The sequence below is a fragment of the Parasteatoda tepidariorum genome, chromosome 7 (genome assembly GCF_043381705.1).
Source record: "Parasteatoda tepidariorum isolate YZ-2023 chromosome 7, CAS_Ptep_4.0, whole genome shotgun sequence".
Taxonomy (NCBI): Eukaryota; Metazoa; Arthropoda; class Arachnida; order Araneae; family Theridiidae; genus Parasteatoda; species Parasteatoda tepidariorum.
The window spans coordinates 69,394,926-69,413,066 of record NC_092210.1 but is presented as its reverse complement, the minus strand read 5'-3'; the positions used below and the strand labels follow the sequence as shown (position 1 = coordinate 69,413,066).

Sequence of the window (18,141 nt, the reverse complement as noted above, 5' to 3'; positions counted from 1 at the left end):
AAGCAAGTTACAAAGGAGAAATTACCTTTAATAATTTTACTATATACTACTTTAATATTAAATACTATAAAAAGTTCAGTCATCCAATAAAGACATTTAAAATAGAATAGAATAGCATACAAAATTCGTTGCTCATATTATAGATTTCAATGACTATTTATTTTTAGAGGATGTATTGGGGAACGGTCTTTAATGGTCTCGGAACCTGCTCGTTCCAGCTTGATTGTCTCAATTTTATTGATGGTATAGTTTTGTAGCTTTTACTATGTCTTTTATAAACTCTTCTGCTTCTACTTGCTACAATTTTATTGTGATTACTTTTACACTATTTAATTGGTTTTAAAACTACTGTTTTAATATGTTATACTATGTTGTTCCTTTGTAAATTTTGCATGTTTATCTTTTAAATTGTTCTTTTAACTGACACTTTCAATATATTGCTGTTTTAATGTTTTATCACCTTACATGATTTTTGCTGCTCTGCGCCCGCCATGTTCATGGGCCGTTTGCCATGTCTGATATGTATTTTATGTTTGTACTGTTTTCTGGTTATGTATTTTTTGATTTTAATAAACATTTACCCGTATGTCCTAAATAAGGGCGGGTCGGGGAAAATATTTCCATGACTATTTATTTTTGTTTAGATATTATGCTATTATAAAACCAATTATAAAAACATCTAAAGTTCATTTTTTATTAGTCATTTCTTGTAATTAAATATATATTATATTTTGAATGCTCTTTGAAAAATCTAAATTAATTTCATTAGATTAAGTTGTAAGATCTAACTACCTGTTTTGGATGTCATAGACGCTTTTAATGCTTAAATTAATACTTTAACATGACTTCTATAACAAGTTAATGTGCAGAAACTTGGCCCTTTTCAACTTTTGTGCTAGAATCAACTTTTGTGCAAAATCAGTTCAATCTGTTTCAATTTTTAATGCATGGAAGTTTCAAATTCGTTTACTATTTGTTTCGGAAATATTTTTAAACATTTTTGCACAAATTTGGGAAACCTTTTCTTACAGTCATGTAAAACTGTTTAAAATTGCTTAGCACATTTCTTTGAAACTTTAACTACACTCAATAATTTTGAGTCACCCTGTATTTTCTAAATGCCAAGGCATTTCTCTAGCTTTCGAGTAAACTACAGTCATAATTTCAATCAATCATCTTTTTAACATTAAATGCTTCCAGTTATTTTTATTAGTAATGTAGTTATGGTGGGAGAGATAACATATTTTAATGTAAATTAAAAATATAAAGTACAACCAATATAAATTACAGCCAATTTATAATGATTATAAGCTACAGTCTATTAAAAATGAAAAACATAGAAAGTAAGCATTAGTGGTATTTAGCCGTCGTCTTACAAAAACGATACTCTACAGCCAATGGTCTCGTATTCTGGAAGCAACAAGTCCTTTTAACATAATATTTACACAATTGGTCAAAATATTAAATATTTTTACTCATTACAAAATATTACTCTCTAATGAAGAAATCAAAGTTAATTTTAAATACAAAACATCTGGGATAAGTGTGAAAACACCACTCACAAGAAAGCTCAACGTTTAATTTATTCAAGACGGTTTATAGCCGCCTTCTTTAATGCATATTTTTTTAAACCCTCTCCAAAATGAAGTTTCCAAATGAACAAAAAGTCGCAAATTAACACTAAATTGAAAGGGATTTTATGAAAATTTGATTAATCATTATTTAAATCTCTAGCTTGGAAGTTTAGACAGTAGGGTTTTTCCTTTTAAATATCTATTGGCGACCCCTAAAAGAAACTTTTACTCCATAATCGACAAGTGTATGAAAATATATTACAGCAGCAGTTCGTATGAAACAGTTAGCTGTTTTTTATTACAAATCTTTTTTCGTAACCATATTGTAAATTTTTTTTTGAATAAAATTTTAATTTTTTCAAAAAAGAAGTTTAGTTTCTCGATGCTAATAAATTATTTTATTTTCTCAAGATTTTGCTTGAATTTCTGTTCTGAATTGTTTTTATGTATTTCATGTATTTTTCCTAGACTTATACAAAATCTTCGGGGTACTGAGAGAGTTAATTTCGGCATTTAATTTGGCCTCTCTCTCAATAGAAAAGGTTTTGTTTTATGGTTTCCGAGGCCGGTACCCCCTGATGACGTCAGCTTCGCTGGTCATATTTTTATTTTTATTTCCTTTGTTTTCTTTACTGCTATATCGATGCTAATAAACTAATTTGAATAGTAAATCAAATAATAAAGGTACATTTATTAATACCATAAAGAATAAGTACCAGATACAACTTATTTCTCATATATAATATTTATCGATAAATCAAATTCTAAATATCTTAAGTTAAAAGTTTAATAAATAAGCTTTTAAGTCATGAGTAAGTATATACAGAATTGTTAAGTGTTAGCCATCAAAAACTGATAGTGTAACAGAGGGCAGTATAAATGCAATGAAATTACATACATTCCTTGAGGGAAACTTAACAAAACTTAAATTTTCAATTTAACTATTAGTTACTTTTTTATTGCTGTAAATCATTTACACTGCATAAGAAATACATCAAAAGTCTAATTAATATTTATTTCTTCATTAGTTTTATAAATAAAAAACTGTCTGAGTAATGCTTCATAGAAGCTTAACATCTGAAATTGTAATTGTTAATTACTTTTTAAATTCTACGACAGACTTGGAATAAAGTATAATTTTTTCTAAAGTGCAAAACACTTTCCTCGCAAACACTTTATGATGGAACGTTATTTCATTAATGGAATGATTTTTTTTTTTAACAAAACACAACTGCAATGAGATTGCATGAATTTTTAAAAAAAAAACTTTAACACAACTTAAATTTCAAATTTAATTATTAATCCCTTTTTAATGCTATGAATTTATTTAACCTACTTGAGAAAACCGAAAGAATCTTACTATTATTAATTCCTTCATGTTATTAATAATATAAAAACCGTCTAAATATTTCTTTATAAGACTTTTATATTTAAAAATTACTTTTTAAATTCTGCCTAAGACAGACTTGGTATAAGGTGGAATTCTTTTTAAAATGAAAATTCCGTAAGTAATTGCAAACTCTTTATGAAATAACGTTATTCCGTTAATTCAATGATACCCTTCCTAGTAAAACACAAATTCAATGAGATTGCATTCATTTGTTGAGAAAAACTTAAAAGCAACTTAAATTTCAAATTTTATTATAAATTTATTTTTAATGCTCTGAATTGATTTATATTACTTAAAAATTTATTTATATTACTCAAGAATATATTTATATTATTAATGAATTAAAAGCCATCTCAGTACTTCTTTCATAAAACGTTTATATTTAAACATTTCATTATAAATAACTTTTTATAATGAAAATGTTTTTTGATGGAAAATGTTTTTTGAAATAATTTTATTCCATTAATGCAATGATTCACTTTCTAGTAAAACACAAATGCAACAAGATTGCCTGCATTTGTTGAGGAGAACTTTAATACAACTTAAACTTCAAATTTAATTATTAATTCTTTTCCATGCTCTGAATTTATTTATACCACTTTAGAAAAACCGAAAAAATATAATTAATTTTAATTCATTCGTTCAATCAATAAATTAAAAGCCGCCTGAGTACTGCTTAATAAAACTTTAATATTTAAAAATGTAATTAATAATTACTTTTTAAATTCTGTCTAAGACAGACTTTAAATAAATTTGAATTCTGAATTACTGAAATGGAATTACTGAATTTGAATAACTGAATTATGAATTACTGAATTTGAATAACTGAAATGGAAATTTTTAATGTTTCTTGGCAATAATAAATGTTTCTTCAAACCATATATAATACATTTCTATACATAATACATAATATAATATATTTCTAATTATATCGGAATTTCATTAATACAATTATTCTCTTCCTAGTAAAATATAAATGCAATGATTTTTATTTAATGCTTGGACACAATATCACTGCATGTGTATATTTTTATTTATCACAATCAACTATTTTTTGTTAATTTACTGCCACAAGACAAATGCAATTAATATATTTTAATTGAGAAAAGTAAAAGGAGCGTAAATTTTTTACTTACCCTTAGACCAGGGGTGATAATGGGTAGGAAAATAATTTATGGGTGAAGGTGGCCGTGAAGCAATGATGCTTATCATGGAAAAGCAGAGCAGCAGGTGAACAATGAAAGCAACTTTGATTGCCATTGTGAATGTTTTGAAGTTTTGGAAGAATAAACTGAGGCAATAGCAGCAAGAGAATCCAGGAGAAGTAAATCGTGACAGGTCTTTTATAAGACAAAATCTTCGAAGACAGTGTGGGAGGGAACTTTGCGCGCGCTTTTGACGTCATGTCCCTGCTTTTCCGACAAATCTTTCTTTTCTCAATTTTCTGATTGGTGTTTTGCGAGGGTGGTTAACGTATCAAGTTGCGGGGTTATTGAAAATTAAACTCTTATTAAGGTTGAAAAGACAAATCAATTATAGGTGTGTGTTTATCTTTCTTTTCAAAAGTTACTTTTTTTATTTATTTTTAATTTGCATCTCTGAAGAAACTAGTTGATAATTAATAAGTAAGATGATCGTGTTATTTAAATGAGATGAATTTCTCAATTTTGAAAATGAAAATTGCATTTTATGAAGAAACAAAATCTCGTCATCACTTTGTAATATGCAGTTTATATTTAGGCAAAATTTAATCTAAGTTTCAAAGCATTTTGAAAAGCACTTTTCAATGAATACTAACACTATAAAAATTTCCACCATTATTATGTTCATATTAATTGATAAAACTATGGTGATACTATGGTTTTCTTTCAGAAGTGTAATTCGAAAGTCTTACATCTGGGTGACTCATATTATTATATTGATAATGAGGTGTTCAATAAACAATGTCAAGCACATTGTTTAAGAAACTATAATTTAATATTGTTCGTTTATAATAACATACAGTACCCGCAAAAGTGCAATGTAAGTCAGAGGGTCACGAGGATTAGGGCTCAAAAATTTTGCGACCAACCAGATGAGTCAGCATTGCGCATCAACCGCTTCTATTTCTTACACACTCTGATAGTCATTAATTTGAAGCTGTATGGGCTTAAAAACCCCATTGAGGATAAACTATATTACAATGACAATATAGTGCCTGAGCCACTGTAATACAGCGGTCAAATAATGTATAATATTGACTCAAAAAAATTTTTTTTGTTGTAATGTCAATGCTTGGGAAGTGTTCATACCATGATGAGACAAAACAGTGAATAATAAGATTATCCTGTTATTTTCTTTTATTTCCAAATTGCTTTAGCTCCAAATTACTTTATCTTCAAATTACTTTATCTTCAAATTACTTTATCTCCAAATTACTTTATCTCCAAATTACTTTATCTCCGAATTACTTTATCTACAAATTACTGTTTTTTTAGAAAAAAATCTAAATTACATCTCACTTCATTAGAAAAAAAAACGTAATAGCAACTGTTTTTTTAGGTATACAACTTTATATTACATTCCTTTATATTACATACATATTGCTCAAAAACTATAAGACCTAAAAACTTGAAATTACAAAAATGTTTTAAAAAAGTACATACTGGGAATACCATGAAATAAAAAAAATCTATATTCGATAAATAGTTCGAGTAAACTTACAATAAAAAATACTAAGCAATCCACAATTGCTGAGATAAAATTAAACTTGCTGAAACGGCTTTTTTTTTAAACTTAACGTAAATTTTTTTCCTTCGAAATCTCAATTTGTTTGAAAGTTCTTGCAATTTCTAGACATTTTTTCAACGAATATTTTCTTATTTAAATGAAGAGGATTCTTCATTTGTTGTACGAAATCAATGCTTAGCTGAAAGCTTTCGTAACAACTTATTATTAATTTACTTTCTTGAAAGAAAGTCATCACATAAATATTTATTAAGTTATTTCATAAATATTTTCTGCCATACTTTTATACTTTAAACTTACAGCATTTGATAATTTATTGTACTTATCATTTACTTATAATTTTTTTATCTTCATTATAAACAGCTTAAATTTACTTTAAATACTAAATTTTTAAAAAGAACCTTTCATAGATGTCTAAAAAATATACTTATTTTTCCTTTATTTATTTTCTTTTGGACATTTCTTCCTTTGAAACTTTGAGTCAGAATCACATGTAATCCTTCATACTTTGAGACTTTTAACTGAAATTAAAATTTCAGCATCTCAATTTTGTTATTTTCGAAAACTTGTATAGAATTTAAGCTGACCTCTTGCAAAAAAAAAAATTTGTTTTGTTTTGTTTTAATTTTACAAGGATTACCCCAACAGTCCCCCCTAATGATTCCAGGGCCATGTTTTTTTTAAAATCAAGCTTGTTAAACACCTTGTATAGATTATAATGAATCACTTTAAGCAATTTTAGAGAATTTATATTTTTGGTGAACAAAATCGATTAGCTTATTGGAAACTCCAATATTTAAGTTAAAGTTCTGTATAATAACATACTAAAATTAAAAATATTAGTTGAAAAAAAATTTTATGGAGTTCTTTTCTTCAAATTTCACTTTGACTGCGAATCATTTTGCTTTGAGTGATAAGCTAAACAAATTATGCTAATATTAGTAGATTAAAAATATAGGTTTTTCCTAAAGTAAATTAAGTGTGCAATATTCACTAAATTAAAGCTGCATTTCCCTAAAGTCAAAATCAAGTCACTACTACAAACATTGAAAGTTGTAATCTTTGAATAATTTCCCCACTAGATTACGGTTATTGAATGACCGTAAAAATACAGCTCTACCCGTTAATGTTTTCTTGCTAATTATATGGCCATAGACCGTAAATTGACATTATGCTTGTTAAAGTGAACTTCAGTTCGAGATTTGACATTGTCGGAGATTCAGTTGATTTCTTTATCAAATTAAGGTAAACCATAGAACGAGACGAAAAAGTGTATTGATTCCATCTGTTGAAGAGTAATTGAGTTTCATATTCTTTGTACGTGGTCACCAATGTAAAGATAGTGAGCTATTTGAGAGAGAACACAGTACATTTGTGTCCGTACCTTGATATTACAACTACAACCAACATTGCAGAAGTGAGTTAAGAAGCTTCATATAACATCCGTATAAATCTATGGCCATCTCAACTCAATCTCTTACTATCACAAGCTCTAGGTTTTTTCCTTATGGAAGAAATGTGGCCACACAACAGTCAACTCTCCGAAATGTTTTAGAGTGTATTGTACCATATTTTTCAATATATTAGCTGTAAAACTCTCTATAGGTGCACTATAATTAATGGCCATGCATTGTTTCCTGGCCGATTCAAGCAGAATTTACTGCAAGGTTATCACTAAAAGAATTTGCCGCCAATCTGAATTCCAACCGATTGCCTAATAACTGGAACAATCAAATTTTAAATAAAGCTCTGTGCTGCATGATATCACAATTTATAAGCGTTAAAGATCACTACAGAAGAATTCATTATTGCCAAAGTGACGAAATTTTTATCATATTTCAAAAAACTTTTATTTTATTTTATCACCATCGTTGAACAGCCACCCAATTTTGAGTTTACGTCTACCAATGTTCAACTCCGTAGCCTTGTAATTTTGAGCTGAATCCAGAAGACAAGGAAACTCCTAGATGAAGTATAGAGAGAGATTTGCCTTGGTTGAGAACTATTTGGAAAAATTAACTCGCATTTGCGTTACATGGAGAAAAAACTGTTAGCCTGACTGCAAGGGGATTCTAACCCACTAGGACATTTTATGTCAAGACTGTGGTCGGTGTGAGTCGGATGTGGTGAGCCTATCACTGGGATTCGAACCCGAGACACCTCATTGGGAGGCAAGCATTCAATCACATGAGTCACCATGGGTCACCTGAGATAACTTAATTGATAAAATCATAACTAAATCTTTTATAATATTTTTGATAGAGGTATCAATCGTTTCTGGATCACAACAAGTAAAATTCGTCCGTAATTAAAATTTATAGTTCATCAAAACATCAATCACTTTTCGACTGGACTGAGTACTGAAATTTCAGCTAGAGGTTTGTGTCTGATAATTGTACAAATTTTTTACACGTTTCAAGCGAAATTTTTGTCCATTTTTAGTGCAATTCGTAATTTCGGTCACCTATACAAACGGACACAATACTAAAATGAAAGAATTAATAAAGTAGAACAAAAACTTTTAAAACTTCTTTCTTCATGTTGACTAAAACGAAGAATGTTCTATTTATATTACTTTTAAAGTAAATACAGAAGGCGCATCATTTTTGAAATAAGCTTCTATCATAACGAATAATGCTCCCAAATTTTTCAAACGTAATGCACCTTACGTATTTTATCCAATGTCTGACAAAAATAGAAATATTTTTTATCCTTATAAGGTATACTTGAAAAAACAACGTTTTTAAACATTTATTTTATTTCATTATGTTAGGATCTTTTACTCAAGAAACAGTGTTAACAACTGTGCCAGCAAGAATTCTGAGTACTGTAATTAATGGAAATTTAGTTTTTTTTTAATAATATTATCTTTTTCTTCTAAAGTTTATCATTTCTTTCATATATCATTTCTTTTATATAGAAAATATTACTTTTTTCTGTTTGGAATTTAATTACCAATAAATTTTATTACTAATAAAGGCTTTGCTTTTTATTTAATTAAATTATACGAAGCAAAAGTTTAGTAATATCGCGAAGAACGTATGACTAGTATTTAAACTAGAGACTCTTATTTGTACCTTTACTAATTTGATTATGAATTTGATTTTGATCGTAATGTTATGACTGATTTCTATACTGTTTGGTGAGCTAATTTCAAAGCTGGTTTCATTTTTTTTTTTTTTTTTTTTTTTTTTTTTTTTNTTTTTTTTTTTTTTTTTTTTTTTTTTTTTTTTTTTTTTTTTTTTTTTTTTTTTTTTTGCTGTCACATAGGGATTCTTACAAATTCACCTATTTCGCAATATCTGGTCAGAGAGAAACTTTACTATTACTACTTCGACAGGTGAGGTATTGCTTCTGATATATATTTTTACGTTGAATTTAATGAAATCAAACTCGAGTCGATAGGTTAAATAGTTTAGAAGTTATTAAGGTTTTCTGTACTAAAAGTGCACTTTTGTATTTATACCTATTTCCGCGTTTGACGTTGCTCTCTTGGTATCTTCTATGTATTTTTGTTAACGCTGAATAAAATAAGATAAAATCAAAGTCTATGGAACTAATACACTATCGACCAATAAGTATTTGGACACCTACGTAAATGACTATATCTGCGGTCCTGAGATATGTCACGCCCTCCGCCAGTATATATCGTGTAGGGAACAACATGGGCATTAGTCCCATGCAAGATGCCTACTGCACTATTTTGGATGACAATGCGCTTCCTACGTTGTGGCAGTATTACGGGGTGGGCCCCTGTTACTTCCAGGACGACAATTCCAGCTGTCATGTTGCGAGGGTCACCAAGGCTTGGTATGGTGCCAATGAGGTTAATCGAATGGACTGGCCTGCTCAGAGACCAGACCTGAACCCTATGGAGAACCTCTGGGACGAGTTGGATCGCGGAATTAAGGGGTGCACTACCCGTCCAAAATCGGTGAAAGAACTTACACGTCTTCTCCAAGCCAAGTGGAAGAAATTACCACTAGCCGTCACACGAGGACTTGTGGAAAGTATGCCCCTGAGGGTTCACGTTGTAATTGCCTCTCGTGGAAGCCGCACCAACTATTGATTATGAATAAAGTTTGTTTTTCTTTTCAGTCACACGAGTCCAAATACTTATTGGTAGATAGTGTAGTTTAAAATTTATAGATGTTTTTATTTATTAAAAATTCAACTTTATTCTTAGACCTATTTACATGTCTTACACCATCTATACATTGATATACAGTCAATAAGACAGTGTTTCTTGTATACCAATGTATGATAAAACCATTAAAGTTAAAACCAAATCAACCAAAGAAACTAATAGCTTCGAAGTTATAAAGAATTTGTGTGTAAACGTGTATAAATTAATAACTACAATTTTCATAGATAAAACCCGCCTTTTTTTATTTGTTAGTTCTATAGATTTGATTTATCGCACTAGACTAAATGTAAAAGAGTATATAAGCAGCATTTTATGTGTCTAGATGTCAATCTCAAATTCTTGATAAGTCAGTATGAAGTTTACTAATTAGTACAAAATTGAATTTTTTATCTTGAAATAATAATCGCTTCTAAACTTTTCCTCCTATTGACTTGGTATTGTTTGTATTCAATTCAGAATAATAAAATACTTCAGAAAAATGTCTTATTTGTCTAGATATTAATATTTTAGTTTCCTCCTTAAAATAAAAGCCGTTTTGAATTAAATGTATTAAAAAAATATATATACATGCAGTTACTACTTTGTATTTATTATTTTTTTTATTTATTTATTTGAGTTATTTTTAAATAACTCAAGCTTTTTAACAAGTAATGACGACTTATGACATTTAATGTTTATCCATTCTTTAGATTAAAATATCAAGTATTGAAAATAAAGAAAGTTAAAATTTTCAATTTATAAAAAAACTGATAGAAAATATAATTTGTTTTATTATTTTTCCTAAAATCAGCATTTAAAAATCTATCAGAATCAGCTATTGGTTTCCAGTCTATTTTTTGGTTACATACCTGTGCAATCAGAAAATACTACAAAAATACAAACAAAAATAAAAAACATAGGCTTGTTTCTATATATTTTTCTACATTTTAACATGAGAGGAAAGCATTCTTAAATTCACTGTAAAGGTCAAATAATTTGATTAAATGTATTTAAGAAAATAACGTCACATTAGACCAAATGATTTTGCATACCTGTGTGAATTAATAATTATTTCTTTAGCATTAAAATTTCTATCCATTCAAAACACTAAAATTGCATTTCAGAGGATAAAAGTACGATGAACGATTCAGCTTTTATTAAAGGGTACCTCACTCCATACATATACTTAAAATTTTAATATTTCTCGCTAACATGGAGTACTATGCATATTTAATCATCAATCAACAACCTATCATGATGCATTGAGCTTTAATCTATCTGCTGTTACATTTTTAAATACTTAGGAGCAAAGTTTATAAGAATATATGCAAATTCTGACGAAAATTGTCTATTATATCATGCGTTAAATATCAAAAAGTATAATTAGGTTTACTTGATATATGCAGTATAAAATGGCTTACAAGAGTCTTTCTAAATCCCCTCTTAGCTTAAAAAACATTTATCTTATTAATTTAAAGACGGAGAAATCGTCCTTTTAGAAAAATGTCAATACTCTAATTAAAATATTATTTTCTAAAGTTATTGGGTAGTAATTCTTAAAATTTCTTGGAACCATTATTAAAATCCCATACATTTCCTGGTGGTCTTTATGGCATTATCTGTTAAAACGAATTAAGATGGCTAATTTTTCTCTTTCGGATTAAACAATTCAAACAACTTTCTTGTAAACAATTGTCAAATCTCTAGATGAAATGCGGGATAACCCGTATTTGTTTGGCGTTTTCATATTTTCATGGCTATAATACTCTGTGCCCGATTCTTGCATTCCTATTGTGTAAAACCTTAAAGTGAACTATGGAAACCAACAAAGTAAAGTGTTAAATTAACGTCCTTAAAATCATAATATATCTTTTTTTCTAAATAGCCTAATTTTCTTGTAATTAATAGCTATTGGAGGATATCTTATAATATATATATACTACTCGAAACAATTAATGGATATTGTAAGCCTTGAATAAAATAAAGTGGTATAAGCAAACTACGCAAATTTTTTTTGTTGCCTAAAATGGAAGAAGATAGTCACAAATGCAATTTGTTCTTATTTTCAAACTTCGCAATATGCAAATTTTGAGTTTGATATCGAAGATAACGCTTTACTGGCAGCGAATTTGATTTGGCTTTCAACTTAATGTAAGACAAAGCAGAAAAGAATGATCGACATTCAATAAACGCGTTGTTTAGATGATTGCTCAACGAAATCATTTTACCGAATCAGAAGCATGGAGAGTTGTTGTCCAGTTAGAGGGAAGCCAAACACAAGCCGAAGTAGCAGAAGTCATTTGAGTTTCACAATGTGTGATTTCCAGGATCTGAAACTGTTTTTGGAGGCTGGAAATTCAAGCGGAAGATCAGGGCAAGGACGTAGACGTGCAACAATACCCAGTAAGGACCTTAATTTAACGCTAACGGCTCAGAGACACCAAAATATGAATGTCACGCTTCACCTTCACTCAGCTACTGGCAGCACAGTTTCGACGCAAACTATCCGAAACCGTCTTATGCTTAGGTCTGTATGCTCACCGACCTATGGTGTGTGTCACGTTAGCAGCAAGGCACCGTCGCGCCCTCAGGGAGTGGGCAACAGAGCATGTGAACAGGAGGAGAAATGAATGGAGCAATATTCTTCTCTCCGACCCCGTGTTTCTGTTCATCCTGATAATAGGCGTAATTTCATACATTTGATTTCATCTGACAATCGTCTACTCAAAAAACAATTATATTTATAAATAAACATTTGAAGAAATATGCTTGTTTGTCAACTAAAGTCCTACTTTAAAATAAGGTATATCATGTTACATCAAAAATTAACTATTTTTAGGGCAATATTTTTTTTAATTTATAAGTTAGAAGTACGTTATTTAAGTCTAACTAGAGCTATACAACTACTATACTGTTGGGAACGGTCAGGGAACGATGTCATCCCATTTTTGATCTTCTGCATTGAGAATAGCTCCCCCTCTTTGATAGCCTTTGAACACGAAGTCGGCACTTTACGGTTAAATAGTTTAACGAGGACTGATATCGCGATGCTTTGGTAACTCAACGGATTGAGAAAAGTAGTCACTTACTCTCTCACTGTCCGCTGTCATTGATGCTTGACTTCGGTGATCTACTGGGAATCGTGTCTTACGATCAGTTGTGGGTTCAACAAATACTTTGAAGGAAGAAAAAGTAGAATTCGAAAAGTTGAACGATTAATTTGTACGGCCAGTTCCTTTCTTCGAGTGAAAGCACGGTGCTCGTAATTGCAAAAAACTTCAGAAAAATTAGCAGTTTCAACCTCATGAGTTTATATTGTAATTATATAAAGCTACCTCGGGGGAGCCTGTAACCCCTAGAAAGCGCGTCCCCAGGTGGAGGATTGGAGAATGCCTCCATTGGTTTCTTTTGGGTGGTAGAAGGGAAATAAAATACCTTCCGCGGACCAACAGGCAGAAGTCCAACCTCCTAGGAGGTTCTGGCAACCTTCTTCTTCCATGAGTAATATATGGTTCGAATCTTAATGCTACTGTGGCCAAAGCTGTTTTAGATACTTTCGGACACATTTAATTTTCCTTGCTCTACTGGACAAGACAACAACATATAAAGCTACCAAACTCAAATCGACGATCATTGTCTTTTCTATAGTGGCTACAATATCATGCTAGGGACATAAAGTTCTCCAGCTGCAGCCCAAAAACAGCCCTCTCGCATTCTGTCTACATTGATGACCACGAACAACATACATGTAACACTTTTACTCCTCGGCAGATAAAATCGCTAATCGATCTCTCCTGGTTCGGTGGTTCGTCTTGCTTCGACAAGCAAATCAATCGAGTCTCAACTAGCTTCAAGACCCGAACGAAAAATTACTTTTGCGAGAATAAAATTAATGTACGGTTAGTGCTCCTACATTTGATACGAAAAAAAAGTCCAAACATTTAATTTTATGTTCATTAGTAAAACACTTTTAGCCGTCGTAGACTGTAATCAAGTGGTTTATATTATAATTGAACCGAAAAACCTTTTTTAAAACAACAATTAATCAAAATAGTAAATTTAAAAAAAATTTATAAACAATGACTGCCAAACGTTTCTGTAACCGTAACGATTGCCTTTATACTGATTCATTAAAAGTAATAATTAAAAATTTAAAAATAAATATATCGTTAGCTAACGATATATAAGCAATACTTAATGGTACAGTTACATTGTAATTAGTCCCACTGGACTAATTGTACGACACATTTCCCAGCAGTTCATCGAAGTGAAGCGTCCCCGTTTGAGATGAGTGAGCTGGTAGATGACCACTTCAATCTACCTGCGAAGGGACCGAGGATGTGCGAGAAAGGCATTATCGTTAAAAATTCTTCGCGCGCGGATCGTTAGGCTATCAAAACTGGGGGGGGGGGGGATTCCCTGTACAGAGGATCAAAATTATGATGGCACTTCTTCAGATTCTGCTCAGAGATGTTTCCAGACCATTACCATTCGGTTTATAAAGTGTTTTTCAAGTCTAGTTCATCAATTATGTAAAATTGTAATGATTTAAATGCTTTTAGGTTAAAATGATTTGAATTGTGTTAGTAATTTTTTTATAGAAAATGTAAAGAAAAAAATTAGCTTATAGCTTTATTGGAGTGCGATATTACACTTGTTCCCTTGACATTTTAAATCCGCCTTAAAATAATGTCCCCATACATCACATAATGTATTATCATTATACAATTTTATATGGCAATAGACATATTTATGAGACACTGCTCGATAAAACTCACTAAGAGTGTTTTTCAGTTTTTTAGAAGTAACATTTCTGGTCTTCAAATTTTGTAACACAGAAATCTCTTCAAAAACAAAAATTTATATTTCTTTTTCTTGATTTGCGTCAAACTCTATTATTTTTTTTCAAAAAAAAAAGCCCAAAACTAGTTATTCAAAGAAAAAGAGTTAAAAAGCTTTTTACGAGCGAGACTTTTTTTTAAAATCTATAAATCACAACCTAGAAAAATTAATGATCAATATCTTTTGGGTTTGCCCAAACTCAATAATAGAACATAAATATGTTACTTGTTCCTGTTATTTTATCTATCATGAAAGATCTCCTAAAACATAAAAACGTATTTTCTTCTGGCAAATAAGCAGAGATTATTGTTACGAATAATGCAAGAAACAAAATGTCATACGAGATAACTTTTTAGATATTCTGCTTATTCAATTTTCAGATATTCTGCCAATTTACTGTAAACAATTAGTAAAAGTGTTTGTTTCATTTCCTAATCAGTTATCATCAGTTGTCCTTATACGGTAAATTTTGGAACACTGTTTTCTTTCAGATTTTCTTTCTAATGTAAATCAAGAACAAGAATACAATTTAAAACAATATCAACGGTTTACTTTTCTCTGAATGTCTCATGCAACTTAATTCACAATTTCATACTTGTAATTTTTTTAATGTTAAATATTTAGTCATTCAATATAGTTTAAAATTCTCGTTTTTCATTTTAAAAAAAACTTTGCTAGAAATGCAAATGTGGTTTCATTTGATTAGTGATGTACTTCACTGGCCTGATCCGAGAATAGCACCCCTCCAAACTAAATTTGTCTTCTTTTTACATCCAAAATGACATAGTTGCAAAATCCGAAAGAAAAATAATAAAAAAACGAGAAGAAATTACAGATAAAAAATAAACGCTAGTTGTTAACGGGAAAAGTTAAACGAGAGAAAATAAAATTAATAAAAACATTTGCTGGTTAAGAAAAATAAAAATAAAATAAACAAAAAAATTTTACTAAAAATTAAAAAATTAATAAAATAAAAATTAAAAATAACTTTATAACTGTATGCGCCTTTGCGTCAGCTAGTGAGATACAGCTGAGACCCAAAGGTTCTCTAATAAACATTTTTAATGAAAAATGACAATTTTAAACTAAAATATTAAACTGTAATAGTAAATTACCAAACATTAAAAAGTAGTTTTTTTATAAGAAGTATGTAATTTAAGTAGTTTTAACTTCTTTTTCACATTTTGCTAAGTGAATAAAATATAATACAATCCATGCTAAACCTTTATATAAAATAATAATAACACAATAATTTGGCAATTCTGCAGCAGCAAACTATTTTAAAATTTTTCACATTTTATTCTTAAGTTTATTTCATGTCCATGTTATTCGTACATCCATTTATTCTTAGATTCATTTCATTCTTGCATTCATTATAATTCATTTATTATTCTTACAAGATAAAGATTTTAAAAGTTAACATACTCAATAAATAGTTAACATCTTTGAACATTTTAATGCTAGTAACACATTAATAATTTTAACACGTGAATTTTTAAATAATATCACGTTATTCTAGAGGGCAATTAATTAAAAATCTATTTCCTTCAATACGGTTGCATTTATTAGCTAAATATTATTGGCTAAATACATTCTAGAATTAAACTAGATTTTAATCAAAAAATTAGCATTTTTAGAAAGTATTTCAAAAATTATTTTTTTTAGAAAATTCGAATTTAAACTATAAGATAAAAAAAAATATTTATGAAAAACTCATGTTCCTTTTTGTTTGCTTCTTACGAAACGTTGTTATTTTCAGTAATTGAATAAACACTAAAGTTTAAAAATCTCACTAATAATATAACAACTATTTTAGTTTTAAATATTTTTCTTCTTATTTATTTATGTTTTGAAATATTGAATATTTATTCATTTGTGACTCTCTAAGAAAATGATATCTTACACAACTAAACAGCCTATATTTCAAAACTATAACTATATTTATGTTTCAAAAACAGCCTGTTTTTCCCCCACCGAACACTCTTATACTTTTTATTATCAAATTTGTTTATGTTATTCACTGCCAAATATGTTTAAGAATCTTAATGTATGTATTTGACACTATTCTTTTTTTTCTCGTTAAATTGCAAAAATTAATTTAAATTCATTCAAGAAATTGTTTTGGTAAGAAACATATTCTTTTCGATTATGATTTAAAAACTAATATAATTGCAATACTTTTTAATATCAATTAGTATTTGGATAATAATTCACTAAGAAAAACAAAGTAAAGTTAAAACTACAAGAGCCTGATAAAATTTATCATGTTTCTGGCTCTGTGGGAATACCAAAAAGCGCGGTAATTTTTACCGAAACATTTTGGTTGTGATTTTGGTAAAATTAACAATAAAATATGGTTTTGTAACTATTTAATAAAATTTGGTAAGAGTAGTAAAATTCGGAAACTTCGTCATGGCACAAAAGCATTACAAAAACCATTATTAAGGCATTTTACAAAAACATTTATTCGATTAAATGATTCGTTTAATTTACTTTTCAGTTTTGTACTTTTTATTAAATGTGTGATAAGCTATAATTTTCAAAACTAGAATTTCCGGTACAATGTTACCAGATGAACGGAAAAATTACCAAATGAATGGTTTAAAAATTATTAATATATTTTTGTTTTATTTACCAGAATAATCCTTTTTTTAATTCAGAATTTTCATTACCAAACAGTACGATAATTTCACCAAAAATGTTTCTCCATGCAAAAAACTATGCAGTTAGAAATATCGAAGAGTAACATCATTTAATATTTTTATGCTTTAAAATCATCTAATACTTCTGTAATAATAGGACTATGCAGTTAAAAATATTTCAGAATAATATAGAAAAGTACCTTGTTAATTAATGATACTGGCATGAAATTTATGTTTGCTTCCACATTTTTGAGACGCTATATTTCGCTTCTAAGGTTCTTTGTTACAAAAATATCTTACATAGTGAAGATATACGCATGAATAATATATTTTGAATAGTTGGATATATCATTTGTGTTGACGTCGAAGCACATGTTTCATCATAAGGCAAAGGAGAATAAATTTAGAAAAGTTACGAAACTGAAATTTTACACAAAATGATTGGTATTCAGTACTTTTGAGAGAAGATTTTAAATGGCATATTATACAATGCCCTTTATTTGGGTTATCCAAGCTATCAAAGACTGGAACCCTTAGTCAATGAAGAAAATTATATTTGTTATATTATTCATAAATAGATCAATCTTGCAGAAACTAAATGCAAATCATTTTCCTTTATCTGTAAGGTATAGGCATTCTAAAACTCCTCAGTGCACGTATATAATATCTTTTGAAATTACCATACTGTATGATAATGACATTTTTAGTAAAAAAAAGCCATAATTCTAGTTGATAAGACCAAAAAAATAAAAGGCAAAACCATTTAAATGGTAATTTTTCCATTCATAAGGTACGATTTACAGGAAATTTTAATTTTCTAATCATTAGTTTATTTACCAC

The 18,141-nt window shown here is 29.0% G+C and overlaps 1 protein-coding gene and 1 long non-coding RNA gene across 3 annotated transcripts in view; one reads left to right on the top strand and one right to left on the bottom strand.

Moving 5' to 3' along the window:
• LOC139426064 (uncharacterized) overlaps positions 1 to 618 on the top strand; it is a 37,835-nt gene extending 37,217 nt beyond the window's left edge. The window contains exon 2 of the long non-coding RNA XR_011637343.1: positions 168 to 618. This is a non-coding gene — a long non-coding RNA (uncharacterized lncRNA). The remainder of the gene's footprint in view (positions 1 to 167) is intronic.
• The window catches only part of LOC107448270 (uncharacterized), a 73,713-nt gene that overhangs the window by 35,746 nt on the left and 19,826 nt on the right, over positions 1 to 18,141 (bottom strand). The window contains exon 1 of one of the 2 annotated variants that reach the window (XM_016063407.3): positions 4,101 to 4,373. The exons of the other annotated variant lie outside the window; for it this stretch is intronic. Coding sequence (XP_015918893.1) covers positions 4,101 to 4,224 — 124 coding nt within the window. The 5' untranslated portion in view covers positions 4,225 to 4,373. Of the gene's footprint in view, positions 1 to 4,100; positions 4,374 to 18,141 lie in introns of those variants that run through there. 2 annotated transcript variants of the gene reach the window in all.